Source organism: Erythrolamprus reginae, chromosome 1 (assembly GCF_031021105.1).
Source record: "Erythrolamprus reginae isolate rEryReg1 chromosome 1, rEryReg1.hap1, whole genome shotgun sequence".
Lineage (NCBI taxonomy): Eukaryota > Metazoa > Chordata > Lepidosauria > Squamata > Dipsadidae > Erythrolamprus > Erythrolamprus reginae.
The window spans coordinates 134,058,079-134,086,019 of NC_091950.1; the positions used below are offsets into that span (position 1 = coordinate 134,058,079).

Genomic DNA, 27,941 nt, shown 5'->3' on the forward strand with positions numbered 1-27,941 from the left:
CATCTTCTACCACAAGGAAGAGCTGAGCTGGATGGCTCCCTTTGCATTTCTTTACTATTATCCGTATAATATACTGTAATATAATTTTTAATTGGCCAAGTGTGATTGGACACACAAAGAATTTGTCATTGGTTCATATGCTCTCAGCTGTACATAAAAGATACGTTGTCAAGAATCTGAGGTAAAACACTTAATGATTGTCATAGGGTTCAAGTAAGCAATCTGGAAACAATCAATACTAATATAAATTGTAAGGATACAAGCAAAAAGTTAGTGTCATACAGTCAATAGTGAGAGGAGATGGGTGATAGGAATGATCAGAAGACTAATAATAATAGTAATGCAACCTTTGTGAATAGTTTGACAGAGGTGAGGGAATTATTTGTTTAGCAGATGGCATTCAGGAAAAAACCTGTTCTTGTGTCTTGGTGTGCAATAATCTCTAGCTTCATTTTGAGGGTAGGAATTGAAACAATTTATGTCCAGAATGCGAGGGGTCAGTAAATATTTTCATGGTCTCTTTTTGACTTGTGCAGTATATAAGTCCTCAATGGAAGGCAAGTTGGCAATACTGTAATTGTTTTTTCTGCACTTCTGATGATGCATATTTATCATTAATTGGAAACCCCATGTGGATATTTTGTGTGAAACAAAAAAAAATCAGTTTATGATTTATAATTTTGATTACACAGGACAGACTACAGAAAGATGAGAGTTCTATTGTAACCGTAGAACAAGAGGTACATTTATAAAAATCCCAAATTTGTTTGAAAGACTAAATAGACCAACAGAAGATGGAAAAATCTTTTTTGTAACTGTTATTATGGTGATGCTTTTCCTGGGTGATTGAAAAACTTCCATTAGGCTTAGCCAGAGCCTACTGTGCTAGCAATGACATGTGCCCTTCTTCACTAAGCAGCAATTTGCTCTTGCAAATTAGAAACCAATTTAATTTTCATTATAAAGGCAAACTGCTGTTCTCAGAGTAATAAGTTGCAATATGCTGTTCCAGGAAAGAAAGAAGGAAGGAAGTTAATTGAATGACTTCAAATATTGTGATATCCAGATGCATGTCAAAGTGCCTTGCCATGGCTTATTGATACCAATAACAATATGAATTGTCCCCCCAGAGTCTTTTTAATTTGCAAGGGGAGAGGGAATGTGCTCAGAACATTTTAAATTGGCAGATTTCTCAAGGGTACAATGGTAGATGTAGACATACAAGAGACCCACATGATTCTGGTGCATGAAGGAATTTGAAGAGTGTAGGAAAGAAGATGCCTATTCAACATACTGTCCTCTTTGAAGATTTACAATCCAACCCAAGCAGTGAAGACTCTGAAAGAAAGGATTGAAATCTTTTAATTCTAAGCACATGCTTACTCTTCCTGAGTCAGATTAGTGGATAGAACAGATTTATTTACATTAATATATAATGCCATAGAATAGATGAATCAATTTGCAATATCCTACTTATTTTAAATGTCACTTAATAAGAGGTGGAAGAGCTATAGTTGGCAGATTCCTAATTCCAGAATAAGATTGTGTTTATGCATTATCTATGATGAACACAGAAATTGTTATCTGTGTAGGCTGATTTCTATGGGATCTGATCCTATTATTTTCTGTACATTAAGACTTCAAAGCCCACATAAACTATTATTGAAGTGAAGAGTCCTCCCTTAGTTACCTTAAGCAGTATAACTTACTGTGTTGGACAGAAATTTGCTTACTGTGTCTTCTGAAATCAAGTACTTTGCTTTGGTTTAATTTCTCTTAATTTTGTTTGGTTTGGAAATAGCAAAATAATGCAAAACAACAAAGCTTTATCTCTGTAGGGCATCTTACGTTCCCCCCCTCCTTTTAAAGCAAAATTTTAAATTAAGCTAATGATAGTAAAACCAAATTGTGTATAGAATATTTTTTTCCTTGAAGCAAACACCTCCCAAAGCAAGAATTTTGACATCTAAAAAGCATATGCTTCTTTGTTTTTATTGCAGCTTTAGTTTAAACTGGCTGATCCTGTTCTAGAAGGGCTATGCTTGTTAATTAGATACTTTAAACTTAGTGTTTTAGCAATTATTGTGACTTCACCGTGACAATTCATGTTCATATACACAAATACCAGATGAAGCATAGCATAGAAATATTTGGAAAATCTACTCCATGGTTCATTTAAAATTATTTAAGGTTACAGTATTTCACTTTTATACAGGAAAGCACTTCTAATATGCTATATGCTTAGCAATCAATGTAAACCATTTTTCCAATCTGATACTACAGTTTTCTCTTTTGGCTGGGAATTGCAATCACAACATACCTGAAGGGTACTAGAGTGCCTTAAAATATTTATTAAATAATCTATATGTACTGTATATTTGAAAATATTATATATGCTCTAGATTAATTTCTGAGCTATTAAGATGCTACTTTGTTTTATACAGATAGATTACATAAAAATAACGGAGTTTAATAATATCCATTTGTAAAACATTTAGCGCATCAGTACGAACATTATTAATACTATGTAATAGATAAAAACATATGTACATATAAACGTTTCTTCGTTTTTTAGCTAATGTTGGCTGTCATATGCATCAAGTTCTTCCCAAGAATTTAGCATGTCATAATGTATTGTGTGTATATACCGGTATATCAGGATCCAAAAACAGTATGGCTTTTTGCAAATTAACGAACATTTTGTCAGTGCACAGATTTTCTAAGCATTATCCAATATTTTTTGATAACATGCCCCCATTTTGTCGATTATCACAGGCACCAACCTAACCAAGTTTATGCCATCCATATTTCAACTCTGATTTTCATATCTTGATACTTTGTGATCTTCCATTATTTTGCCTTCTGTCTTACAACCCCGATATTGCCATATCAATTATCCACACTTTCTTTAACTAGTTAAATCTGATGTGTTATGGAGCAAGCCTATCAGTTTGTCTTTGCAATTCCCACATTTTAATCTGCTCACTTTTAAATACAGTGGTACCTCTACTTAAGAATGCTTCTACTTACGAACTTTTCTAGATAAGAACCAGGTGTTCAAGATTTTTTTGCCTCTTCTCAAGAACCATTTTCCACTTACAAACTTGAGCCTCCAAAACTGTAACTGGAAAAGGCAGGGAGAAGCCTCCATGGGGCCTCTATAGCAATCTCCTATGAGGAGCCTCTATGGGGCATCTCTAGGAATCTCCTGGGAGGATGCAGCCTCCCCCCTCCCTGTGGTTTCTCCAATTGCATGCATTATTTGCTTTTACATTGATTCCTATGGGAAAATTGCTTCTTCTTACAAACTTTTCTACTTAAGAACCTGGTCACGGAACGAATTAAGTTCGTAAGTAGAGATACCATTGTATTTTTCCATTGTATGATACCACATATTTTTCATTACTGTCGCATTATAATTCTTGCAAATGTTCCAGTGAATCATTTTGGTTACTGTGTTATATCATTGTTTATAATCAGTTTGTGCAATCTTCCTACACTCCAAAAATGTGGAGAGATTTTGGATCCACCTATTCCGGGAGTGTTTTGAGAATTGCAATCTAGTCAGTGTTTCCATGGTAGTAAATGCTATCGATCACAATGAATTTTTTTTAATGTAAACATGCACCTGGACATATGCCAAAATTCACTGTTACAAATCACAATTGTTAACTTGGTAAGTATAATTATAAAATTATATATTATTATTTTACTTGTTTCCAAAGTTTGGCTCATTCTGATTTAATCAGCACTTATTCTAAGTAATTGAACATTCCTGCTGCATTGCTCTGAAATGTCAGAAATAATTACATGTTAGGCATTCTCCATAATAATCTTCACAAAATCTTGAACTTTCCTCTATCTCCTAATACATCGATACAAGGCATTTCCAAAGGGTCAGACCTACAAAAATGATAAATGTCTGCAATCAGATTTGAAATAATTCTAGGCTTTTAAATCTGTAGGACTCACTAAACCCTAAAATTGATATTTCTCTTTCCTAGATTAATCACAACTATTCCTTTTGTGCAATGCTCCATTATCTATAAGAACTTCATAATATTTAGCACAGACAAAATGGATTTATATTCTACATTCAACTATCATTGTTATCAAAATAACAATAAGAGGTATACATTATATATACAATCTCCGAAATATTTATTAAAAAGAGATATAAAAATATAAATATAGTAATTTTGGGAGAAAAAAGTCATATCAGATCTTATATCTGCTTTTGAGGGGGGGAAGTATTTACAAAATTAAACTGGAATGTTGCAAATTAACATACACAGAGAAAAATAAAAGGTAAAACAATTCATATTAAACATACCAGTAGTTCCTAGAAAATTCATTTATAGCTTACTTTTTCTTAGGATTTACAAGAAACATGAATGGATGATAAAATCATCTGTCAAAAAAATAATTAAGATATTCTGATGGTGGTAAACATGTTGAAAAAAATTATACCTAGTAATCTATAAGATTTATAAAGCGGAATAATTTTCAATCTAATATTCTTGAAACGAAACTTTGAAATGTGTTCTTCTGATTAATTGGAAATTATGCAAACAAAAATGCTAACGGGCTTTAGAAAAATTATACATAGGTCAGAAGAGCATACTACAGCTTTTAAAAATTGTAATGTACTGAATGAGTCTTTGCTAGAAGGATTTGCATACTAAACTACATTATAAACTATGGTTTTTAAATGTTATCTTACATTCTACTAAACAAAAAGCAAAGGGACAATTTTTTTACTTTAGTATAATGTGTAACTTCTATGATATGGAAAATTCTTATGTCATATCTAATCTTTTCTCTTTATGCTGCACCTTGCAAATCAAAATTAAAAAGTATAATTCTAATCGCAGGCTAATTTATGATCTGTTGGCCTTGTGCAGATTTAACTAGAAAAAATATACTTGCCACAAAAAAATTTACCCTGAGGCTAGCTAATTTTAAGATATTATCTCCGAATAAAAATGTATATAATTTTGGATTAACACAATATCCTTTACATGGGGCTACCCTTGAAAATTACTGTATTTGGAAACTACAGTTGATACTGAAAGTAGAACAATCTGTTCTGACCACCCCCAGGTCACACATAATACTGTATTGTGGGACCTCCATTGGTTGCCAGTTTGCTTCCAGGATCAATTCAAGGTGTTGGTCATCACCTTTAAAGCTCTTCATGGCATGGGATTAGGTTATTTGAGGAACCATCTCACCCCAATGGATTGGCCTGCCCCACTCAATCTGGCAGAAGCACCATGCTCTGCATCCTATCAGTCAAATGGCGATAGTTTGAAGTTCTGATGGGGATCCTCCATGTTGGAAGGAGCTGGTAGACTAATAGGGAAGTTGCCACCTCCGTGTTGTCCTTGCTATCCATTTTTTCATTTGTATATGTTATTCGTATTTTAATAATTTAACATCTATATTTTAAATTGTAAGCTGCCCAGAGTGTCTTTAAAAAGTGAGAGGGTGGCATATAAATTGAATTAATAAATATTCCTACTGCATTGGCCTCTTAAGATATTTTCCCCTTGAAAAACAGCTTGTTTTTTTGGTCACAAACTTGCAAACATTCATTGAAGCACATTCATGGAAGGTCATTACAGTAAATATGCTATGCGGAAAATGGGCTAGCAGAACCTGTTTTACTAATGTCTCATGCAACTTTGCTATGTCACAAGGAACAGAACTGTCAGGAAATGTCTTTCGTGTCATTTTTAAATGTTGCTCCCATTGCAAAAAAATGCAGGGAAAAAAACCATGTATACAAGCATCAACAGGATTTAGCTGACAAATGCAGCAATTGCTATGATTTGTAGAATTCCTTCCAGTCCATATGCAACAAGTAGCACCACATTAATAATGACATCGGCTCTCAGAACGTATGTTTGCCACACTAGAAAGTAGACTGACAGAAGTACACTGCCAACAGTGATCCCGAGACTGATCCCAAGGGGAGCTTCCTCTTCTCTCAAGTTGCCTTTAGTACCTTTAGTAGAAAAAAAAGACATACATGTATGTATCTGATGGCATTTACGAATCTGGTAGACCATCACAGTAGAACTCTGAAACTGAACAGAAATTTAATTTATAGAGAGGGGAAAAATAATTTATAATGCAGTCTTAAATAGAAGTTGAACCCTAATAATATTAGAATGGCTAAAGACAAAGTATCTGGCTGCATCTAAAGCTGTGATACTGCTGGAGCACTTGTGACTGGACACATATTTCTTGTTTATTTTTCATTAATTCATTCGTTCATTCAATTTCATTGGCTGCCCACCTCAATTAAATTGATTCTGGGCAGCTCTTCCTTCATTAGCTGTATTGGCAAGTAATGTAGAGGTGATCTGGATACATATTTAGACAGGTCTTAAGATGGAGCAGAAGGAACAGTTGTGGTTCATTGTTCTCTTCTGCCTGCCGGGCTCATTGCCAAAGAAAAACCCATTAGTCTATAGCTGTGATGGCAAACCTATGGCACGTGTGTCCAAAGAGGCATATGGAGCTATGTCACCTGGCATGCACAGCGCCGCCCATTCCTCTTCTGGGTCTCAGACTTGCATGCTGTATTACGGTCAGCCGGCCTTCAGGCGTGCGACAGTGCCAGAAACTGAAAAGATCTGCTCTTCCATTTTCTGGTGTATGTGTGCCGACCAGCTGATCAGCACATGTGCATGAACGGCAGTAATCGGAAGTACATTTTCCAGCATGCACATGCCCCCTGGGGATTTCCTCTTCCTGGTGGTGGCCCAAGCGAGCACGCTCACACAAAGTGCTCCCTTTTTGGCACTCAGTGCCGAAAAGGTTTATCATCACTGGTCTATAGGATACCCGCCCCTTGTAAGCCACGCAGCTTTATATAGCAGCATTGCAGCATTGCAGATTTTTGTGTGCAATGATCCAGTCTAGAATGCTATAGGAGAAACTCTTGAATACTGGTAGTCCTTGACTTAAGTGAATCCCTGCAGTTGTTAAGTTAACAAGGTGTCCAGCAAACCTGGAAAACAGGGAAATCAGGGAATTATCAGGGAAATCGGCGGTTTGGGAAATATCAGGGAAGGTCTTTACCAAATTATCAGGGAATTCGTGAAAACAAATCAGGGAAAATCAGGGGAAAAACCCAAACTGTATTAAAATGTTTAAAAGTCAGGGGAAAATCATGTAAACCCCCCCCCCCCCCACTCAAATGGATTGCGCTGCCTGACAGAATCAAGCAAAAATGAGCATAACTGTGGCAACAACTTGCTTCCTCAGCTATGGATATTTCTCCATGGCTTAGCTGATGTCATCTATGACCGCGTCTTAATTAGATCGCAAGTTACAGGGAAATGTCAGGGAAATATCAGGGAATTTAAAAATGCTTTCACTCTGGACACTCTGGTTAATAATCTGGTTGTTAAGTGAATCCAGCTTTCCTATTGGCTTTGATTGTCTGAAGGTCGCAAAAGATTGCAGGACCCCAGGATATTGCAATTGCATTACAAGCCAGTTCAAATTTTGATCACTATGGGAATGCATGAAAAATGGCCATAAGTCACTGCTTTTGTATCTTTGCTCACAAAATCAATCAAAATAGAGCCAGAAACGAGCTTGGAAATCTTTTACTCCAGCCCCCTGCTCAAGCAGGAAACTCTATATCTTTTCAGATGGGTGGCTGCTCAGTCTCTTCTGAAAAACCTCCAGTGATGAAGCACCAACAACTTCTGAAGGCAAGCTCTTCCACTATTTGGAAGTTTCTCCTTAATTTCAGACTGCTTCTCTTCTTGGTTAGTTTCCATCCATTGTTTCTTGTCTTGCCTTCTGGTGCTTTGGAAATAAGTTGACCCCCTCTTGAATGAATGAATGAATGAATGAATGAATGAATGAATGAATGAATGAATGAATGAATGGGTTACAGACTGAGGACTACCTGCAAAATTAAATTTCATAATAGTGGCAAGTAATCTGCTTTTCCAAAGAAGATAATTTAAGTTGTACAATTTATTCTATGGCTGCTTAATCTGCTGATTCAAGAGTACTTTGTCTATTCAAGTGGTTTGAAGAATCATTCTCCAACCCCACAAAATAGGTCCTTCCTTTTTGACATTTTTTCTAGACAAAGAATTCCGATATATATGGAGAATAGTTGTCATTCTCCAATAGTTACAATTTTTAAAATATAAATTTTATAGAGTAAGTCCCACTGAACTCTTTCTGAACTAATATGGGCAAAATAGATGAATTGGCCGGCAAAAAAATCTTATTTTTATATTAATGTCTGATTTGCACTTTCACCCAAATAAATTGACCACTCTTTTAATGTTTAACAGTACAAGTATTTAAAAGGCTTATCAGATAATTGGCTAGTTGTCCTGAATTGCACAGTAAGGACTCATGTTTTTACATACAGGTTAATATTAAGGGGTGGTTGTAAATTACATAGCACTTACCAAAGTACAAGCGGATGGCTTCGAGAAGTGCCATAAAGCACAGCAATCCAAGATCAAGAGTCAATAACTTATATGGATAAGTGAAAATCTGACCTGATGGTAAGTAAAATATAAAAAGGGAGAGAAAAATCAAGTTAGCATATATATCATGTTGCCAAGAATCAGCAGAATCATCTCTTAATTCTGTATTTTAAACAACTTACTTTTATAAATAATCATTAGAAGTGCCGCTAAAAAATAAAATATATAATAAATTCCATCTAAAAAGAAAAGGATCTGTAAGGGAACAGATGACAGCTAGCAGGTCCCATCAAGGAAAATTATTTATGATCATATTTTTTCACATACAAATCTAATAAATTTATTATTATTATTATTATTTGTTGGATCATAATTGTGTTATATACTGTAAAACTGCATTGTCATTCAGTACATCAAGTGGTAGTATAAACTACTTAAATCAGTATAAATTAATTTACTGATTTAAATCAGTAGTCCATTTCTAAAGATTGATAATAAACAGGCTTGGATAAGTATATCAGAGTGAAGTAACTGTGCTTCATAGAGACCACAGGCAACTCAACTACATCACATTTCAGAAGCAGTCTTTTTTTAAAGGTCTTTTTGAGGAATGGCTGCTTCCAGAATATTTTTTTATTATTTTATTTAGTTGTCAAACACGTACAAAAAAACAGATATAAGTACACTGCTGGAAAAAAAATAAAGGGAACACTTAAACAAGACAATATAACTCCAAGTAAATCAAACTTCTGTGAAATCAAACTGTACACTTAGGGAGCAACACTGATTGACAGTCAATTTCACATGCTGTTGTGCACATTCAACTTGTACAGAACAAAGTATTCAATGAGAATACAGTAGAACCCCGACTTACGAGACTAATTGGTTTCGGAAGGAGGCTCGTAAGTCGGAACGCTCGTATGCCGAAACATTGTTTCCCATAGGAAACAATGTAAAGTCAATTAATCCGTGCAACAACAAAAAAAACCGCTGCCGCCGAACGCGGAAGTTAGCGTTCGGTTTCAGGAGACAGCTGCGAAGCGGCGCAGGTGTTTTAAAATGTCGCAGCCGGCCTGGGGGGCTCGGGGGCTTCCGCGTTCGGCTTCAGGAGACAGCTGCGAAGCGGCGCGCGCTTTAAAAGGTTGCAGCCGGCCTGGGGGGCTTGCCAGCACCCCCCTGAGCCCGCCAGGCCGGCTGCAACCTTTTAAAACACGCGTGCCGCTTCGCAGCTGTCTCCTGAAGCCGAACGCTAACTTCCGCGTTCGGCTTCAGGAGACAGCTGCGAAGCGGCGCGCGGGATACGAGCGCCAAGGAGCTGTCTCCTGAAGCCGAACGCGGAAGTTAGCGTTCGGCTTCAGGAGACAGCTCCTTGGCGCTCGTATCCCGAATGTGAGCTCGGGAGGCGAACAAAAATATCGCTCCCCTCCCAGCTCTTATCTCGAGTAGCTCGTAAGTAGAGCTGCTCGTACGTCGAGGTTCCACTGTATTTCATTCAGATCTAGGATGTGCTTTTTGAGTGTTCCCTTTATTTTTTGAGCAGTATATAAACATGAACACAGAATATGGGTACTAAGGTTGACTCAGCCTTCCATCCTTCCAAGGTGGGTAAAATGAGGACCCAGATTGTGGGGGCAATAGCCTAGCTCTGTTAAAAAAGTGCTATTGCTAACATGTTGTAAGCCGCCCTGAGTCTAAGGAGAAGGGCGGCATAAAAATTGAATAAATAAATAAATAAAATAAATAAATGGGGACAGTAGGACAGGGATGGTAGGCACACTTGTGTGCTTATGCACGCCCCTTACAGACCTCTTAGCAATGGAGTAAGGTCCATGGTACAGTTTAAGGTTAAGGTTTTTGGGTTTGAGGATGTATCAACAGTCAGGTAGTGCATTCCAGGCATTGATCACTCTGTTGCTGAAGTCATATTTTCTGCAATTGAGCTTGGAGCGGTTTACCTTGAATTTATATCTATTGTTTGCTGCGGTTGAAGCTGAAGTAGTTGTTGACAGGTAGGATGTTGTAGCAGGCAATTTGTGTACTAAGCTTAGGTCAGTCCATAGGCCTAGTGTTCCTGCCAAATCACCATTGAGCGATTCCAAAATTACATTTCAGAATACAGTGATCCCTCGATCATCGCGAGGGTTCCGTTCCAGGACCCCTCGCGATGATCGATTTTTCGCGAAGTAGCGGTGCGGAAGTAAAAACACCATCTGCGCATGCGCAGATGGTGTTTTTACTTCCACCGCCGCCCGTCCTTCGCCCGCCATTGCCAGCTCCGCTTCCCAGCTGAGAAGCGGAGGGGGGGGTGTCCCGAAGAGCGCGCGCACTTGCGGACACCCTAGCTCCGCTTCTCAGCTGGGAAGCAGAGCTGGGGTATCCCGCGCTCGCGCGCGCCGTCCGCCATTGCCAGCTCCGCTTCCCAGCTGAGAAGCGGAGCAGCTGCTACGAGGGGCATTTCACCTTCCCTCCCAGGCAAAAAGATGCCGGCATTCTGGGATGATGGGGCCGGACTTCTCAGGCGGAAGGCGTGCCCCTCTCCCCGGCATCTTTTTGCCTGGGAGGGAAGGTGAAATGCCCCTCGTAGCAGCTGCTCCGCTTCTCAGCTGGGAAGCGGAGCTGGCAATGGCGGACGGCGCGCGCGAGCGCGGGGATACCCCAGCTCTGCTTCCCAGCTGAGAAGCGGAGCTAGGGTGTCCGCAAGCAGACGCAGAGATTTGCCTCCCACCCCTCGCCCGTGCCGCCGGCGCGTCATCTTCCCTCCCAGACAAAAAAGGCCGGCTTTCGGGGAGGAAGGGGCGTGCTCGGCTCTGCGTCTCCAGCCCGTTTCGGCCAAGCCTCCCTGGCCAAACAGCCAGGGAATCCGGGCCGGGCATGGCAGTGAGGGGCTGGAGATGCAGAGCCGAGCATGCCCCTTCCTCCCCGAAAGCTGGCCTTTTTGTCTGGGAGGGAAGATGACGCGCCGGCGGCACGGGCGAGGGGTGGGAGGCAAATCTCTGCGTCTCCAGCCGATGTTCCCTGCCATGCCCGGCTCGAATTCCCTGGCTGCTTGGCAGTGGAGGCTCGGGCAAAAGGGGCTGGAGACGCAGAGCCGAGCACGCCCCTTCCTCCCCGAAAGCTGGCCTTTTTGTCTGGGAGGGAAGATGACGCGCCGGCGGCACGGGCGAGGGGTGGGAGGCAAATCTCTGCGTCTCCAGCCGATGTTCCCTGCCACGCCCGGCTCGAATTCCCTGGCTGCTTGGCAGTGGAGGCTCGGGCAAAAGGGGCTGGAGACGCAGAGCCGAGCACGCCCCTTCCTCCCCGAAAGCTGGCCTTTTTGTCTGGGAGGGAAGATGACGCGCCGGCGGCACGGGCGAGGGGTGGGAGGCAAATCTCTGCGTCTCCAGCCGATGTTCCCTGCCACGCCCGGCTCGAATTCCCTGGCTGCTTGGCAGTGGAGGCTCGGGCAAAAGGGGCTGGAGACGCAGAGATTTGCCTCCCACCCCTCGCCCGTGCTGCCGGCGCGTCATCTTCCCTCCCAGACAAAAAGGCCAGCTTTCGGGGAGGAAGGGGCGTGCTCGGCTCCAGCCCCTCACCGCCACGCCCGGCCCGGCCAAACAGCCAGGGAGGCTTGGCCGAAAGGGGCTGGAGACGCAGAGCCGAGCACGCCCCTTCCTCCCCGAAAGCTGGCCTTTTTGTCTGGGAGGGAAGATGACGCGCCGGCGGCACGGGCGAGGGGTGGGAGGCAAATCTCTGCGTCTCCAGCCGATGTTCCCTGCCACGCCCGGCTCGAATTCCCTGGCTGCTTGGCAGTGGAGGCTCGGGCAAAAGGGGCTGGAGACGCAGAGATTTGCCTCCCACCCCTCGCCCGTGCCGCCGGCGCGTCATCTTCCCTCCCAGACAAAAAGGCCAGCTTTCGGGGAGGAAGGGGCGTGCTCGGCTCTGCGTCTCCAGCCCCTTTTGCCCGAGCCTCCACTGCCAAGCAGCCAGGGAATTCGAGCCGGGCGTGGCGGCGACGGCGGCGGCGCTGCTACTCCAGTCACCCAGTCCTCTCCTGCCTCCCGCACCAATGTTCCCCGCTGCGTCAGTCGCTGCCAGCCCCGAGGGACATTTCACGAGGGGCATTTCACCTTCCCTCCAAGGAAAAAACATGCCGGGGAGAGGGGCACGCCTTCCGCCTGGGAAGTCCGGCCCCATCATCCCAGAATGCCGGCACCTTTTTGCCTTAGAGGGAAAGTGAAACGCCACTCGTAGCAGCTGCTACGAGGGGCATTTCACCTTCCCTCTCAGGCAAAAAGTTGCCGGCATTCTGGGATGATGGGGCCGGATCTTTTTGCCTTGGAGGGAAGGTGAAACGCCCCTCGTAGCAGCTGCTATGAGGGGCGTTTCACCTTCCCTCTCAGGCAAAAAGTTGCCGGGCAGAGGGGCACGCCTTCCGCCTGGGAAGTCCAGCCCCATCATCCCAGAATGCCGGAATCTTTTTGCCTTGGAGGGAAAGTGAAACGCCACTCGTAGCAGCTGCTACGAGGGGCATTTCACCTTCCCTCTCAGGCAAAAAGTTGCCGGGGAGAGGGGCACGCCTTCCGCCTGGGAAGTCCAGCCCCATCATCCCAGAATGCCGGAATCTTTTTGCCTTGGAGGGAAAGTGAAACGCCACTCGTAGCAGCTGCTACGAGGGGCGTTTCACCTTCCCTCTCAGGCAAAAAGTTGCCGGCATTCTGGGATGATGGGGCCGGATCTTTTTGCCTTGGAGGGAAGGTGAAACGCCCCTCGTAGCAGCTGCTATGAGGGGCGTTTCACCTTCCCTCTCAGGCAAAAAGTTGCCGGGGAGAGGGGCACGCCTTCCGCCTGGGAAGTCCAGCCCCATCATCCCAGAATGCCGGAATCTTTTTGCCTTGGAGGGAAAGTGAAACGCCACTCGTAGCAGCTGCTACGAGGGGCGTTTCACCTTCCCTCTCAGGCAAAAAGTTGCCGGCATTCTGGGATGATGGGGCCGGATCTTTTTGCCTTGGAGGGAAGGTGAAACGCCCCTCGTAGCAGCTGCTATGAGGGGCGTTTCACCTTCCCTCTCAGGCAAAAAGTTGCCGGGCAGAGGGGCACGCCTTCCGCCTGGGAAGTCCAGCCCCATCATCCCAGAATGCCGGAATCTTTTTGCCTTGGAGGGAAAGTGAAACGCCACTCGTAGCAGCTGCTACGAGGGGCGTTTCACCTTCCCTCTCAGGCAAAAAGTTGCCGGCATTCTGGGATGATGGGGCCGGATCTTTTTGCCTTGGAGGGAAGGTGAAACGCCCCTCGTAGCAGCTGCTATGAGGGGCGTTTCACCTTCCCTCTCAGGCAAAAAGTTGCCGGGGAGAGGGGCACGCCTTCCGCCTGGGAAGTCCAGCCCCATCATCCCAGAATGCCGGAATCTTTTTGCCTTGGAGGGAAAGTGAAACGCCACTCGTAGCAGCTGCTACGAGGGGCATTTCACCTTCCCTCTCAGGCAAAAAGTTGCCGGCATTCTGGGATGATGGGGCCGGATCTTTTTGCCTTGGAGGGAAGGTGAAACGCCCCTCGTAGCAGCTGCTATGAGGGGCGTTTCACCTTCCCTCTCAGGCAAAAAGTTGCCGGGGAGAGGGGCACGCCTTCCGCCTGGGAAGTCCAGCCCCATCATCCCAGAATGCCGGAATCTTTTTGCCTTGGAGGGAAAGTGAAACGCCACTCGTAGCAGCTGCTACGAGGGGCGTTTCACCTTCCCTCTCAGGCAAAAAGTTGCCGGCATTCTGGGATGATGGGGCCGGATCTTTTTGCCTTGGAGGGAAGGTGAAACGCCCCTCGTAGCAGCTGCTATGAGGGGCGTTTCACCTTCCCTCTCAGGCAAAAAGTTGCCGGGCAGAGGGGCACGCCTTCCGCCTGGGAAGTCCAGCCCCATCATCCCAGAATGCCGGAATCTTTTTGCCTTGGAGGGAAAGTGAAACGCCACTCGTAGCAGCTGCTACGAGGGGCGTTTCACCTTCCCTCTCAGGCAAAAAGTTGCCGGCATTCTGGGATGATGGGGCCGGATCTTTTTGCCTTGGAGGGAAGGTGAAACGCCCCTCGTAGCAGCTGCTATGAGGGGCGTTTCACCTTCCCTCTCAGGCAAAAAGTTGCCGGGGAGAGGGGCACGCCTTCCGCCTGGGAAGTCCAGCCCCATCATCCCAGAATGCCGGAATCTTTTTGCCTTGGAGGGAAAGTGAAACGCCACTCGTAGCAGCTGCTACGAGGGGCATTTCACCTTCCCTCTCAGGCAAAAAGTTGCCGGCATTCTGGGATGATGGGGCCGGATCTTTTTGCCTTGGAGGGAAGGTGAAACGCCCCTCGTAGCAGCTGCTATGAGGGGCGTTTCACCTTCCCTCTCAGGCAAAAAGTTGCCGGGGAGAGGGGCACGCCTTCCGCCTGGGAAGTCCAGCCCCATCATCCCAGAATGCCGGAATCTTTTTGCCTTGGAGGGAAAGTGAAACGCCACTCGTAGCAGCTGCTACGAGGGGCGTTTCACCTTCCCTCTCAGGCAAAAAGTTGCCGGCATTCTGGGATGATGGGGCCGGATCTTTTTGCCTTGGAGGGAAGGTGAAACGCCCCTCGTAGCAGCTGCTATGAGGGGCGTTTCACCTTCCCTCTCAGGCAAAAAGTTGCCGGGGAGAGGGGCACGCCTTCCGCCTGGGAAGTCCAGCCCCATCATCCCAGAATGCCGGAATCTTTTTGCCTTGGAGGGAAAGTGAAACGCCACTCGTAGCAGCTGCTACGAGGGGCATTTCACCTTCCCTCTCAGGCAAAAAGTTGCCGGCATTCTGGGATGATGGGGCCGGATCTTTTTGCCTTGGAGGGAAGGTGAAACGCCACTCGTAGCAGCTGCTACGAGGGGCGTTTCACCTTCCCTCTCAGGCAAAAAGTTGCCGGCATTCTAGGATGATGGGGCCGGATCTTTTTGCCTTGGAGGGAAGGTGAAACGCCCCTCGTAGCAGCTGCTATGAGGGGCGTTTCACCTTCCCTCTCAGGCAAAAAGTTGCCGGGGAGAGGGGCACGCCTTCCGCCTGGGAAGTCCAGCCCCATCATCCCAGAATGCCGGAATCTTTTTGCCTTGGAGGGAAAGTGAAACGCCACTCGTAGCAGCTGCTACGAGGGGCATTTCACCTTCCCTCTCAGGCAAAAAGTTGCCGGGGAGAGGGGCACGCCTTCCGCCTGGGAAGTCCAGCCCCATCATCCCAGAATGCCGGAATCTTTTTGCCTTGGAGGGAAAGTGAAACGCCACTCGTAGCAGCTGCTACGAGGGGCGTTTCACCTTCCCTCTCAGGCAAAAAGTTGCCGGCATTCTGGGATGATGGGGCCGGATCTTTTTGCCTTGGAGGGAAGGTGAAACGCCCCTCGTAGCAGCTGCTATGAGGGGCGTTTCACCTTCCCTCTCAGGCAAAAAGTTGCCGGGGAGAGGGGCACGCCTTCCGCCTGGGAAGTCCAGCCCCATCATCCCAGAATGCCGGAATCTTTTTGCCTTGGAGGGAAAGTGAAACGCCACTCGTAGCAGCTGCTACGAGGGGCGTTTCACCTTCCCTCTCAGGCAAAAAGTTGCCGGCATTCTGGGATGATGGGGCCGGATCTTTTTGCCTTGGAGGGAAAGTGAAACGCCCGTATCCAGCAGAAGCGGCGGGATTCAAAGTGCTGCGGTGGGGGGTGTCCCGACAGCGGCGGGTGAACGGGGCGAGCGAACGAGGCGGGGGAACGAGGCGAGCGAACGAGGCGGGGGAACGGGGCGAGCGAACGGGGCGAGCGAACGAGGCGGGGGAACGAGGCGAGCGAACGAGGCGGGGGAACGGGGTGAGCAAACGGGGCAAGCGAACGAGGCGGGGGAACGAGGCGGGGGAACGAGGCGAGCGAACGAGGCGGGGGAACGAGGTGGGTGAACGGGGCGGGGCGAACGTGGCGGGTGAACGAGGCGGGGGAACGGGGTGAGCAAACGGGGCAAGCGAACGAGGCGGGGGAACGAGGCGGGGGAACGAGGCGAGCGAACGAGGCGGGGGAACGAGGTGGGTGAACGGGGCGGGCGAACGAGGCGGGGGAACGAGGGGAGCGGCGGGCGAACGAGGGGAGCGGCGGGCGTACGAGGCGAGCGGCGGGCGTACGAGGCGAGCGGCGGGCGAACGAGGCGAGCGGCGGGCGAACGGGGCAAGCGGCAAACGGCGGGCGGGCATCAGCGGGATCCGAGGCGGCGGGGAAGACCCAGGGAAGGTTCCTTCAGCCGCCTAGCAGCTGATCTGCTCGGCAGCGCAGCACCAGCGAGGAGCCGAAGATCTTCGGCTCCTCGCTGCTGCTGCGCTGCCGAGCAGACCAGCTGCTAGGCGGCCACTCGAGAGCAAGAGGGGGAGAGAAAGAGAGAGAAGGAAAGAGAGATGAGAGAGGGAGGAAGAGAGTGTGAGAGAGGAAGAAGCAACATAGAGAAAGAGAGAGAGAAAGAAAGATGAGAAAGGAAGGGAGTGACCTCATCGGGTGGGAAAAATCGCGATATAGCGTTCGCGAAGATCGAGATGGTCACAATTGCTGAAAAATCGCGATATAGCGTTTCGCGAAGATCGAGATCGCGAAACTCGAGGGATCACTGTACTTCAAACATTACATTTCCTTTCTATCCAGTCATGTTGTTTCCTACCTGCAATGTGAAATTGTTTCAACCAGAGACTGAATTTGGAACTTTTTGAAGAAATGTTACATGCTTGGCTACTGGGCACATACAGCAAACTGGTTTAGAAGCTGCACTAACATAATTTTCTTTAACCATGCTTTATGAATAAATCATAATTAGCTATATTTGTAAAATGCATTAAGCTATAAACTATAGTTCACAATCACAATGACTGAGGTTAGAAAAGTTAAAACCAAATTAATTTGTATTGTGGTATGAGAATAAGGTCAGAAAAATCAGCTAATCATCTATTTAGCTGTGCTACTGTAATCTATTCCAGGTTACTAACCCACATATAGGAGTCCACTAATTATGTCTTCTATTAATAGCCAGTAAAATGTCATAAGAGAATCTCTGATCCCAGAGAATTATTTCTTTAAGTTAGGAGAAATAGTACAGATAGTATTATTTCTAAAAACTCTGTCTCCTCTAAAGATTCTAAAAGTTAAATATTGATTGCCTCCACTTCAAATCACAATGCAAACTACAAGTCCCTCATCTTAAGTCTACCCTATTGGCCAGTATCAGGTTAAAGCTAGTTAATCTTCCATGCATTGAAAGAGAAAATTATGAATACATATTAGGGATTTTTAGACCATGTTTCGCAGATTTTGATTCCTAACAGATGACAATGTGATTTGAGCTATTTTAACGAATGCATTCTTCTTCGAAAAATCAGCAATTTGATACTGAAAATTATCTAAGCAAGATAATTGAATGGATACCAACAATATTACTGCTTTTATTTACTTAGTCCCAGATCCTGTTTTAATGGCACTACCAAATTCATTCATTTGGTTTTCTAAGCCCGGATGAGTATATTTCATAGTAACATGCAAGTCTTTCCCCTTTTTATTGCTTATGTTGTGTTTGAACTCTGCTCTTCAGTTTCTAGCTTTCATCTCTGGTAGCATTTCCATCAGATTTCTGTTACACTTGTTAAATTGTATTTGATTTTCTGTACAAATTGTTCAAGCTCATCTTGAACACTGTGAACATTAGTAGGTAGACAATGAATGTCATGAACTTTATACAACATTGCTCTGATTTTTCAGCAAGGCCCCATTTCAGCACTATTCCCATATTTCATAGTGCACAGGCATTTATTTGAGATCCTTCACAATTTCGAACTTATATGGGACTCAATTTAAAACCATTTCAATAAAAAATCTAGGGTTATTTGTCTTACAATCCTATTAACAATCCTTGAGAGATGCTAGGATCTCGGGCCAGCAGGCCATCTTAATTCAGAAGACAAACAGAGATTCATGTCATTTGCATAATCAATACCGTAATTGCCTTTTCTTTATTAGTTCTCATTCATGGATTGGACAGATGGATAAGACTACTACTTGAACCTCCAAGATCTTAGCTTTCCTTTTGAGAATTTTAGTCTGCATGTAATACAAGTATAGTATCCTTTGTCTCCACCTGTGTTAGCAGGAACAAATGTATCCTAAGGTGACATGATGATAAGTCTTAGAAGTTGTCACGTCACTAATCTCTGCTTATGGCAAACAATTTCAGGAGAAATTTGCTTTAAATCTGTAAGGTAAGTCATTATCCACTGTGCGTCTCTTTGTCTTATTTGAGTATATAGCTGTATCCTTTGCCTCCTTTAGGGATATATTCTCTATCTCACATTTTAAAATCTTGGAACCATTTCTTTCATCTGCAATGGCCTGAATTTTTTTTCTGAACTTCAGATACATAGAATAACCAGGACGCACCACATGACCTATATCATCTTTTGACGGATTCCTGAAAAACAGCCAAATGAAATGTTATTTTCCGACATTCATGCTGTCTATCAGCAATTAGATGCCTATATAACATGCACTGGTTACTGGAAGTATCCAGGTTCTGGGATTCGGCAGTTCTATAGTTCCATATCTAGAAGCATTATTAAAATTGTATAGATTAATTAATTAAATTTAATTAATATTTCTGTTAGGCTCTTCCCCAGCAGGCAAATGTTACATTATGTCATAACACCTTGTATGGGGCCTTACATAGCTTCCATGCTTCTGGAAGAGGGGGGAATTATTTATTTTTACAATGCACATCCTGTGTGTTAGTTTCAGATACATTGACCATCAGGAGGCATCACATGACTGGTTTGCTCTTATTGAGATTCCTTAGACATAGGGCAATTCTCCTAAATTTTTAGCTCCTGCTTGAGAAGCAGATGGAAACAGTGATCAGAACAGCCTTTGCTCTCGATTGTATTTTTTCCTGCATAAGACTGCATTATGCAATTTAGTCTATACAGGGGACTGTCTTTGAAAAGCAACTGAAAGCTTAAACAGGTTCAGCAAACAAATACCCAGATAGTTGGGGGACACTTAAATTAATCCATATAATATCTGTAGTCTTAGAGCTGCACTGACCTATGTCAACTTCTGGGCACAATATGGTAGATACATTTTTAAAATTCTGTGTTTCTGTTGATTGCTCTGAAAGTTCTCCATCTAGTGAGATCAAGGAGAGAAGACCTCAAGGTCAATCAAGGTCAACCTGTTGATCTTGTGATCATATCTTCTCAATGGTAGCTCCTCTTCTGTAGAATTTGTCCTTGTACATAAGGGCCATCACCTCCCACCTGTTTCTGTGGAGCTGTGAAAACATAATTGTGTGATAGAACACCTGGAGGAATTAAATATCTCCAAGTGGGATGGAATTACTATTGTAATTTGACCTAGTTTATAATTTTCTTTTTATGTAGCATATGATTCAGAATGGTTTGAAATGGGGTTTTATAGAAATTCAAATGATAAATACTGATTGTTATTGATTATGCAAAAATAAATAAATGTATTCTTAAATTGTGTTTTTATCTCACATTTTTATAGATAACTCGAGGCACAGAACGTCTGTCTCCTATTTCCCTACAACAATCCTGTGGGTGGGCTGGGCTGAGTGACTGGACCAAAGTCGCCCAGCCTGCTTCCATACTAAGGGAAACCTAGAATTCAGTCTCCTGGTTTCTAGGCCAGCACCTTAACCATTACGCTAAACTACCTCTCTGTTAGAATTGTAACTGAAAAGCACATATCTGGTAATTTCTATTTGTTCTCTTTTAATTTTATATATCTCCAACAGAATGGTAAATATGACAAGCAGCCTTTTAAAAACAGCAACAGTTAAATTGGTATGATTGTTTTTGCATTTGTGATAGTCTTGCCCTGAAGAAATATTTGGATTACTCTTGCTAGAACATGTAAATTGCTGAAAGCCAAACTTTTCTTGAGGAAAATGAAGCCAACCACACCCACTTAGGTCTGAAAGGAATTTGTGTATTATTGTTTGTTATGTAGATAATTCATTTTGCTTCTATTTTACTTCAAGGATAATCCCTTTTCAATTGAACATTTTAAAACCTACTGATAACAGATGTATTCCAGTTTACAGAATGGATGAGGAATGAAAATGAAAATGAGATCGCAATAGAAGACATAGTTGAAGATTATGTCTCAAATGCTTTTGGAGATTTTTTTTCTGGCAAGTTGTATTATGTGTCTTGCACTTTCCTCCTTTAAATGTTCTTATTTTATGTATTTCATTTCTTGGTTCCACAGTATATCAATCAATTATAATATAAATGCCTACAGTCAATAACAATATGGCCAATTTCATGTTATCTCCTTAAACATTAAAACTTTGGAAATAGAACTTATTAGAGGATAATGACATATAGCAACACTTCTCATATCTCTGCAGTTTCTGGAAGTAATCACAACAGACTGTCATGGAATTAATGTGGGTTTTAGTAGATGATATTCTAAGGCTACTCAGGCAAGATCAGAAGAACAGGAAAGTTGCTGTAAGATATACCTAACAGTCTTCTGCATTTACTGTATATGTTAAAAATTATCCATCATTATTCATTTTCCTAAAATGAACCATCATAAAATTCTAAGAAGATACCAACTTTCTCTGAAGCACATTTGAAAATTTTGGGTATGATTAACCAAAATGTATTTGATTTTCCAGATAAAAGAAAAAGGATACAACAGATGATCTCCCTGTATACAAAACAAAAATAATTATCCAAGTTAAATCTTTAAGTGAAAAAGTTACAAAAACTAACATGTAGAAATTCTTCTAATTATTCTGAAAAAGCAATATTGTCCTATAGCAGGGGTGTCAAACTCGTGGCCCGGATGCGTCATATGCTGTCCATGGCCACCTCCGGTTTAGTGAAGGGGAAAAAGGTTGTGATACATCGTGTGACGCCGTGATGCCACAAATTTGACATCCCTGTCCTACAGTAAGCAACTGCATAATTCAGAACATGGCACAACTTGTTTCAATACTGCAGCACCTTATCAGCCCCTCTGATAATACAGGTACCTTAATTCAAAATTACCTAACATAATTTTCTGCAGATTTTTGGTTTACACTCAGAACTATAATCCTAAATACTTTACTAAATCAATTTATGAAACCATTAGGCAGATTGATTACTGGAATGAGCTCTTTGGATTTAAGCAGTTAAATAATAATAATAATAATAATAATAATAATAATAATAATAATAATAATATATTACATTTGTATACCGCCCCTCTGCAGACTCAGGGCGGTTCACAACAACAACAGTAACAATATGACAAATCTAATATTTAAAAAACATCTAAAACCCATCATTAAAACCATACAACACAAGCATACCATATATAAACTATATAAGCCTGGGGGAAGGGGTATCTCAAAGTAATCCAAAGTTCTGATAAAAAAAAATAAAAATGAGTTATGCAATACAATGAGAAGTTATGAATTCTGGACTTATTTAAATCTCTCTAAGAACATGTTTACTGTATATCTGTGTTGGGAGTCATGTTGGACTTGAGTATCTTTATTCATGCTTTATATGGAGAGCCAGAAGCACTGTGTGACCAGTTTCATTGTTTCTGAGTGTCTTCACTTATGGGTTGCCAGATATTATTCTTTGGAGTTCAAGCTATTTGCAAGTAGTCCTCAACCTATGACCACAATTGAGCCCAAAATTTATGTTGCTAAGTGAGTTTTGCTCTATTTTGACCTTTCTTGCCACAGCTATTCACTTAAATTACTGCAGTTATTAAGTTAGTAACACGGTTTTTAAGTGAATCTGGTTTCCCCATTGACCTTAATTGACAAAAGGATACAAAAGTGATCACATGACCATGAAGATGCTACAGTGGTCATAAGTGTGGAAAATTGTCATGTCACTTTTTTCAGTGCTGTTGTAACTTTTGAACAGTCACTAAATGAACTGTTGTAAGTCGAGGAGTATTGGGAATTGAACTTGGCCTATTGCACTGATGACTATATAGAATGCAATAGCTTCAGGAGTTATCCAGGTCCTCTCATTCAGTGATTGCAGGGATATCTAGATGTGCTATCAGACGGGTATATACAGTCCACCTTCCCTTCAACTTTCAGAAAAGAAATACAGTATACAAATACTGCCTTATGTCATGACTCCCATATATAAGTTTTTACATGATCTCCAGACAACCCTCTACAAGAGGGTGGGGGGAGATTTCTCTGTTTTTTTACAGTGTATATTCAGTGTGATATTTTCCCTGTAGGTATAGATGACATAATACAGCATCTATATCTTTCTGTTCAGAGCACAAGGGAAGGTACACTATATACAGCTTAAAATCTTTGAAAGTTTTATTCAAATGTATTTCCATTAGATAGAATGCCTCTGTCTCCCTCTAGTGTAATAACTATGAAATGATCTTTTTACCCGTAGTTGGTAATAATTTCAGACTAAATGCAAGTTTAAGGTGCAAGTTTCACTTCTTTAGTGGTTCACTAATAGTTTATTAACAGTTAATTAGTTAAAAGTGATAGCCATTCAATACTGATTTAGAGAAACACAGATTGGAAGAGGCCATTTAGGCAATTCAATTCCTTCCTCAATAAGGAATCCAAATTAAAGCACTCTCCAGAATATACTGTATTACAATAAAAATAAAAGGTAAGCCTACCCATTTTGAAGCTGCACAACTGTCAAATTGCCCTTATTCTCAGAATGCCCTTTTCCCTCTTTTAATGTCCATTTGCATTCTGCCTTTCTCTAAAATCCATTATTTAGCTTTCTGCCCTCTGGAATGAAAGAAAATAGATGCTGATGATGGCATATATATATTTTAGATATCTGAAAATACTATAGCATCCTTCAACCTATCTTTTCTCGAGACCAGACTTCCCCAGCAATTTGACATTGTCCTAAGATTTAGTTTCTAGTTCTCTGTTCATTTATTTCATTTCATTTATTCGATTTGTATGCCGCCCCTCTCCGGAGACTCGGAGCGGTTCATCCTTGTTTTTTTAACCTGCTCCAAATTCTCTATATTGTTCTTAAAACTAGATTTCAATATACAAGATGGGATTTGACTAAAATGGAACAATGAGCTTCTGTAAAATATTTACTAAAGCCACAAAAAGTATTAAATGTACAATATACTGTACTAGAAAATGGAGATTTAAGCATTTGACAAATATCCTCTCCGGATGACAGTATTACTGCCTATCACTTGCCTTCTATAAAATATAATGTTTGTTAGTTCACACTAAATCTCTCATTAGTATAGTACAGTATAGCATTGTACAGTATTGTAAACATCCTGGAAGAAAATAAATCTTCATAAATAAGGCACCTCAAGAACCTGAACGAAAGGCAGGCTATCAATTAAAAACATGTATGAATATCATTAACTGTACTTCAACCAATGCTGAATTATTTAGGGCATGATTATGTGTGATGCCCTGTGATTGTAGCTTGCAATTTCCTGCCTGCTTTCCCATTGTCAGAAGCAGCTAGTGAAGGTCACCACAAGTGGCAATCACATACTAGGATGGGGGTCTGCAATAACCTTAATTTTGAAGACCGGTTATAAGCTTTGGTTATCAGCATCATCGTAAATTCCAAGAGTAACCAAGTGGTCATTAACTGAGAACACTTCCACAGAAATAAACCGGCCAGCTAATTTGTGCTTTGACTGTCCTGTAGGGCAGTTGGGCGACCTTATTCTCCATGAGGCTTCTTAGTCTACAAATAAGTTACCTATAAAACCTACAACCACCATAAAATATAACATAAAACATAAGAGATACAATGTGAGAGATTAGGTATAGATCTGTGTAAAATTATTGTGATGTTTTAAAAATGAAAAAATAAAACATAAAAAAAAGAAACTACAACCACCGATATGGTGGGATGCAGTGGAAATTCTGCTGTATCAGCTTACTATTACTAGTTTTACTTCCTCAATCAGGTCCCTGTTGACTAGGAAGCAACTTCTGAATGCTCCAACACTGGAAGTTTTTAAGCAGATTTTGGATAACCATCTGTCTGAAGTGGTGTATGGTCTCCTGCCCAAGCAGGGGATTGGACTAGAAGACCTCCAAAGTCCCTTCCAACTCGTTGTTGTTGTTATCATTATTATTGTCATTATTATTATTATCATTATTATTGTCATTATCTTTATCATTCTCTTCAAAGGAGCAGAACTTGCTTGAAAGCCAACTAGGCAACTGTTTCACTATTGTCAAGGCAACCCATTTGCAAGCAGCTTAAGACGCAACCTAATGACTAAATGAGATGTCGCCAACTGTGTCCAAGATTCCTCTCGGCCTCCCCTTAACTCGGTTCTCCAAACTTGAAGCAATGCTTCCAGTCAAAGCAACTCCGCTCACCTTGCCTGACGGCCGCCATCCTCTCTCACCCCACCCACCACCAATTCCTCCCCCTCCCCAAGTCCTCCAGCATCCCGACAACCCTTGCGCAGCCTCCTTAAAGTGCTGCAGGGGCGGGTTGCCGTTCGGCGGGTTTCGCGCGAGCGGAACTCTACGATCTCCTTCATTGTTCGCGTCCTCGGAGATATTCGGGCCCCCTCGGACACCGCCGGTGGGTCCGGATTGCGAGAGGGAGGATTGACGAAGCCTTCGCTGTTCTTCGGACCTTTGCTTCCCATCTCGGTTCGGTCATAGCCGGAAAGGCTCGGGCTCCTTCGGCAACGGCCGTAGCTCGACGAGTAACCGCCATCTATTCGGGGAACTTCGCGAGTTCCCGAGCTCGCTCTAGCCGCCTCAACATGAACTTTCGGTGGATCGGGAGAAGTCGGCTCCAATCGGGATCGCTCGGGTGAGGCCGAAACGGGTTGCTGGACGGGTTCGGGAAGACCTGTCATCGACGATACTCGGATAAGATCGGAAACGGCTTTGGGCCGTTCGTTTCCCTATTCGGGATAAGTGGAGATCGGACGAGATCGGAGAATAACTTTCATTCGGACGAATTCGGCTAACCTCGCGGGATAACACCCCCGCCCCCCTCCACTAAGTGTCTTCGGATGGAGGACTCGGATTCGGCCGCGAAGCAACTAGGTTTAGCCGAGGCGGCGGCGGTGGCTGCCGCTGCTGCAGTAGCTGCAGCAGCGGCAGCCGCCGCAGCCGCGGAAGGATCCGAGCAGCAGCACGAACACCGAGGACAGGTGCCCGCCTCGGAGGCAGAGCCACAAGAGGAAGAGGAGGTGACGGCTGTCACCGTAATGGCGGCAGATGCCGAACACATTGAGATGGGAGCCGAAGCCATGCCGAGCGCGGACGAGGCTGCTGCGGCAGCTGCCTTTGCAGGTCGGCGCGCATGCGTACAAGTGCGCCACCCGCCGGTCATTGAGCTCGCTTGTGTGAATGGCGTCACGCGAATACTTAGCTTCACGCGTCTCTCCTTTAGTGGAAGCGTTTGAATCTTCTTAACTTACTTCTAGTACCTCATCATGAGGATATATACATACATGTGTGCATCATCCATCACGTCAAGAAAGCGCAGAAAGTGCCACCTTTTCCTCTACATTATTTTAGTTGTGCCGTTTCTTATCCCTGACAGGACTGTGGTGCAATCATTGTCCAGGCAGAAATCTAGCATATCTCCCATCACTTTTTAGCTGCCCGTTTGCATTTTAAGATGCTGTAACAAAATATATTGGACTGGTTAAAATTTCTAAGGGCAACAGCAGACATTAAATACAACACGCCTTAGCCAATAGTTATTGAACTCTAAAAAAAATCAGCTAAAATAAGATTGTCAGATGATAAACGGGGGCAAGGATTCATTTTCTCCATTAATATTTGGCTATTAATAATATAGCTATTAATATGGAAATCAATATATGCACATAATCATTAATCTGTTTTAATATTAATTGATATTATTATTAATCTATTAGTAAAGTCAGTATATAAATTTTGGAAATTGATAGGTAGTTAATGGAAATTGTACCCTCAGAATCAATATTAAGATGTCATTCTATAAACGTCTCATTTAATGGAACATGTGCATAATTTGCTTCTTGGATTTTGGTAGTTCTGAAGGAGGATATCACAGCAAATATTATTTATTGCATCGTGTTTTACAGAAGTAACCACAGTAACCGTAGCCAATGTGGGTGCCTCTGCAGACAATGTATTCACTACTTCTGTGGCAAATGCAGCATCAATCTCAGGACATGTATTGGTAAGGTCAGGTTTACTTAATCTTGCAATATTTATTTTTGCATATTCAAGATTTCCTTTGGGGTAGAAAGTTTCTATCCTAAATGTGTGTTGTGAGTAGTTACAAAAGTTCATTATGTCATCAAATTGCACAGCTTTGTATTAGCAAAGTTTGTAATGGAGATGAGCAGAATAAATGTGACTAGATTTGCCAAACACAGTAGGGTGGCCATTACTTAGGTTGGCTAGCTTGCAATTCAAGGATATTGAATGAATTCAGCTAAATTTTTTATTTAGTTAGTCACAGTTAAACATAGATTAACATCTTGTGACATCATCTTAATTGTTGTTAGCCCACAAAGGTATTCTTTCACTAACTAGTGCCTTAATCATTTCTCATATTGACTATTGAAGGGGTAGGCAAAGATGGCTCTTTTATGACATGTGGATTTCAACTTCCAGAATTCCTAAGTTAGCATGATTGGCTCAGGAATTCTGGGAGTTAAAGTCCACAAGTCATAGAAGAGCCAACTTTTCCTATCCCTAGACTATTGCAACGCACTCTACCTATGTAGGCTTACGCTTGAAGATTATCAGGATGCAATGCAGTGGCGCAAATAGTTTTAGGCACTGCTAGAGTTGTGCATCTAACATAATAATAATAATAACAACAACAACAACAACAATAATATATTAGATTTGTATGCCGCCCCTCTCTGAAGACTCGGGGCGGCTCACAACAACATAAACAGTGTACAAATCCAATTTTAAAAAAATACAATTTAAAACCCTTATAATAAAATAACCACACAATCCAATCAAACCATACACCAACCTTGACAATTGAGGGTGTGTGTCAATTTCCCCATGCCTGGCGGCAAAAATGACTTACGAAAGATGAGGAGGGTGGGGGCAGTCCTAATCTCTGGGGGGAGTTGGTTCCAGAAGGCCGGGGCTGCTACAGAGAAGGCTCTTCCCCTGGGTCCCGCCAGATGACATTGTTTAGTCAACGGGACCCGGAAAAGGCCAACTCTATGGGACCTAATCGGCCGCTTGGATTCATGTGGCAGTAGGCAGTCCCGGAGGCATTCTGGTCCGATGCCATGTAGGGCTTTATAGGTCATAACCAACACTTTAAATTGTGACCGGAAATTGATCAGCAGCCAGTGCAGGCCGTGGAGTGTTGATGAGACATGGGCATATCTGGGGAGGCCCATGATTGCTCTCGCGGCCACATTCTGCACGATCTACATCTCTCCTGTGTGAGTGGCATTGGATGTTAGTTTGCTTCTGGGTCCAGTTCAAGATGTTGG

General features: G+C 43.1%; 2 protein-coding genes and 1 long non-coding RNA gene across 8 annotated transcripts in view; 2 read left to right on the plus strand and 1 right to left on the minus strand.

Annotated features, from left to right (window-relative positions):
• Positions 1-4,140: 4,140 nt before the first annotated feature.
• On the minus strand, positions 4,141-24,894 carry TMEM80 (transmembrane protein 80). 2 transcript variants are annotated; one of them, XM_070765625.1, is made up of 6 exons: positions 24,835-24,862; positions 23,124-23,241; positions 21,151-21,164; positions 8,657-8,750; positions 8,454-8,546; positions 4,141-6,010 (listed from the first exon to the last, which is right to left on the minus strand). In XM_070765625.1, exons 2-6 carry the CDS (start codon positions 23,125-23,127, stop codon positions 5,805-5,807), a joined length of 411 nt encoding a protein of 136 aa, XP_070621726.1. In that variant the 5' UTR covers positions 23,128-23,241; positions 24,835-24,862; the 3' UTR covers positions 4,141-5,804. The 2 variants fall into 2 exon arrangements, with proteins under 2 accessions (XP_070621726.1, XP_070621720.1); XM_070765619.1 differs by lacking the exon at positions 23,124-23,241 and having other exon boundaries at positions 24,835-24,894.
• Positions 8,468-21,007, plus strand: LOC139174928 (uncharacterized). Its single transcript, XR_011560451.1, has 3 exons — positions 8,468-8,552; positions 18,453-18,691; positions 19,992-21,007. It is a non-coding gene; the product is annotated as an uncharacterized lncRNA (long non-coding RNA).
• A 42-nt stretch (positions 24,895-24,936) lies between the features above and the next one.
• DEAF1 (DEAF1 transcription factor) overlaps positions 24,937-27,941 on the plus strand; it is a 28,914-nt gene continuing 25,909 nt past the window's right edge. Inside the window, exons 1-3 of one of the 5 annotated variants that reach the window (XM_070765609.1) lie at positions 24,940-25,541; positions 25,579-25,770; positions 26,553-26,650. In XM_070765609.1, the coding sequence (XP_070621710.1) occupies positions 25,686-25,770; positions 26,553-26,650 (183 nt within the window). In that variant the 5' untranslated portion in view covers positions 24,940-25,541; positions 25,579-25,685. Of the gene's footprint in view, positions 25,771-26,552; positions 26,651-27,941 lie in introns of all 5 variants that reach the window. The other 4 variants (XM_070765595.1, XM_070765603.1, XM_070765585.1 and 1 more) reach the window with 4 other exon arrangements.

What these genes read in the sequence shown, in the direction of transcription:
- TMEM80 (XM_070765619.1), bottom strand. An exon ending in TCTAATGATTATTTATAAAA is followed by an intron (nt 8,547 to 8,656) that starts GTAAGTTGTTTA and finishes ACTTACCATCAG; the next exon opens with GTCAGATTTTCACTTATCCA. An exon ending in AGCCATCCGCTTGTACTTTG is followed by an intron (nt 6,011 to 8,453) that starts GTAAGTGCTATG and finishes TTTCTACTAAAG; the next exon opens with GTACTAAAGGCAACTTGAGA.